The sequence below is a fragment of the Castanea sativa genome, chromosome 8 (assembly GCF_040712315.1).
Source record: "Castanea sativa cultivar Marrone di Chiusa Pesio chromosome 8, ASM4071231v1".
Classification (NCBI taxonomy): Eukaryota; Viridiplantae; Streptophyta; class Magnoliopsida; order Fagales; family Fagaceae; genus Castanea; species Castanea sativa.
In genome coordinates, this window is record NC_134020.1 from 8,918,436 (window position 1) to 8,921,023 (window position 2,588).

The following is a 2,588-nucleotide window of genomic DNA, read 5'->3' on the forward strand; positions in this document are numbered from 1 at the left end:
TGTCTACCAACACCCTTCTAGTCGTGTAGTCAACAATAAGCAAGGTGATGACGATCACGTCGTCATGTGGGTGGTGGACTCTTTCAGCATCCTCATCTGTGAACGTGATGGCTTGCTCGTCCGCTACTCCCGTCCTTGGAGATCATCTAAATAGTTGGATGTTTTGGACCACCTTTAGTTAAGTCTTCCTTGACTTGGAAGATTGATCTGTAGAGGTTCCTCCTATAATAATTCTTATTTCTCCAAGTGAGGGGCATGACAACTCTTCTCGTCCTTGGAGATCATCTAAACAGTTGGATGTTTTGGACCACCTTTAGTTAAGTCTTCCTTGACTTGGAAGATTGATCTATAGAGGTTCCTCCTATAATAACTTTTATTTCTCCAAGTGAGGGGCATGACGACTCTTCTACCTTCGCCTTCAACTTCTCATCCTTGTTATCTCGTCCAAGAAAATTTCTCAATTTTCCTTGTCTGGTGAAATTCTCAATCTACTGCTTCAAATCAAAGCACTCGTCCATGTCATGTCCATGATCTATATGGAAGCGGCAATACTTGTTCCTATTGCATTTGTTGGGATCTCCTTTCATTTTCTCCTGCCACTTCAAGGATGGGTCATCCTTGATTTGCATAAGTACTTGTTCAAGTGGCATATTTAAGGGCGTGTATTGCTGACTTCTTGCCGAAGAACTTGCCTTTTTGTTATCCCTGTCTTTCTTCTCTCCTGCCCAGGCCTTCTTTGGACGAGAAGCCTGCTCAGTATGGCGCAAGAGATCTGCTTCCATGCGTTCTGCTTTCTTCCTTTTCTTGGTTATGATTGCATCCTCTGCGTTCATGAAGCTCTGGGCTGAATGTACGAGTTCAGCCATAGTTTGAGGCTCTTGTTTATAAAGCTTATGGATGAATAAATCTTAATTAACTCCATTATGGAAGGCTGCCAATAACAACTTGTCGTCCATCTCATCCACCGTTAGGGCTTCCCTATTGAATTGGGTAATGAAGGACCGCAAGCTTTCGTTATCCCCTTGTTCTATGGTTAACAAGCTGGATGAGGAATGTTTGTGCCTTTGTCCTCCAATAAAATTATTGATGAACAACTTACTCAATTCTTCGAATGAGCCCACGATGTTTGGAGGTATCTTGCTGAACCACACTCGCGTTGGCCCCTTGAGGGTGGTAGGGAAAGTCCTACACATAATCTCATCTGGAACCCCCAGGAGGTGTATGGTAGTCTTCAAGGTGGCGATATGATCACATGGGTCGCGTGTTTCATCATATGAATCCAAGGAAAGCATCTTGAACTTTGGAGGCAAGGGGTGACCGTTGATGAAAGCGGTGAAAGAGGAGTCTATTCGATGAACTAAATCATCTACGAGATTCGCCCTTCTCATATTCTCCCTCATCTCGTCCATAGCCTTCCTCATTTGGTCCATCTCCCTTTCCAAGTGTGGCACCCTTCGTTAAGTGGTTCCCCTTGGCTGGTTTTCAGGCTCAGCATTTTCTCCTCTATCTTCTTGACTCTGGGCTTGTCCTCCCGCGTGTCTTCATGGTGTTGCCTCCTTAAACTAATCTCCCTGGTCAACTCTCGATTTTGACGGGTTAGTTCCACCATGGTGGCTGCCATAGATTGGATGTGTTGGATGGAAGGCGACTGCACGACAGGTGCTAATGATGATAACGGTGGGGATTACTTGAAGCATCCCTACTCTCTTGGTGGCCTGGGCTAGTGTTAGATGTTTAGTAGTGTATATGTATAGTTGTAGATACTTTCTCCTATTGTATATTTTTTTTTCCTTTTAATGAAATCCTTTTTCTTAATAAATGGGGACATGGCCATTGCTATTGATGGCTACTAAATGGCAGTAATGTCAGTTTAGTGCTTTATGCCTTTTATATCTATGAACCTAGCATCTTGGAATGTAGTCTTAATATTTTTTAGAAAAAAAAAAAAAAAAGTTTTAAAAAGTGGGTGGGGTCATGGGTTAGTCAGATCGGGTTGGCTGGCAAAAAAATGGGTTAATTGGGTCAATACAGGCGAGTTCAAATCGAGTCAACAAATTTCGGCCCGTTTTGCCATGTCTACTTGTATTCACAGTTAAGATGAATATTTTCAATCATAAATTCAGTGAAAACTTAATTTCACGATTAAACATAAAATAGCAGAAAAAGAAAATTTTACAAAAGACTGATTGATTTTGTACATTGAAAAGGAAATTATTGCAAATTTAGTAAATAATCTATTATAGATTGATTTCCTGATTTGAAAAGGAGATTCCATTTTAAGAAATGATTGGTTTAAAATGTATTGAGGAAGTCTTTTCTTTTATAATATTTAATATTTAATATTTAATTAACATTAAATGGATATTAATTTTATTTTCATAGTATATTTTTCATTTTGTGAATTCTATTTTATTTTCCCAAGTTTTTGTTGGAAAACATAGTTTTGCATCTCATACAAAAACATGCAACGGAAATAAATGAATCTATTTCGTTCATGTGAGATAACATAGAATATCTATATTTTAAAAACAAAAAACAAGAAGGCATATCTTGATGCAGTAAAATTCAAAAAACAAATAAAGATTGAA

The 2,588-nt window shown here is 39.0% G+C and overlaps 1 protein-coding gene across 1 annotated transcript in view; it reads right to left on the bottom strand.

The window, feature by feature from the left end:
- Nucleotides 1–866, bottom strand: part of LOC142605828 (uncharacterized) — a 1,816-nt gene extending 950 nt beyond the window's left edge. The window contains exons 1-2 of the mRNA XM_075777260.1: nt 674–866; nt 1–123 (exon numbers count right to left, since the gene is read on the bottom strand). The exon at nt 1–123 is cut by the window's left edge and continues 777 nt beyond it. Of these exons, the coding sequence (XP_075633375.1) occupies nt 1–123; nt 674–866 (316 nt within the window). The remainder of the gene's footprint in view (nt 124–673) is intronic.
- Nucleotides 867–2,588: the final 1,722 nt, after the last annotated feature.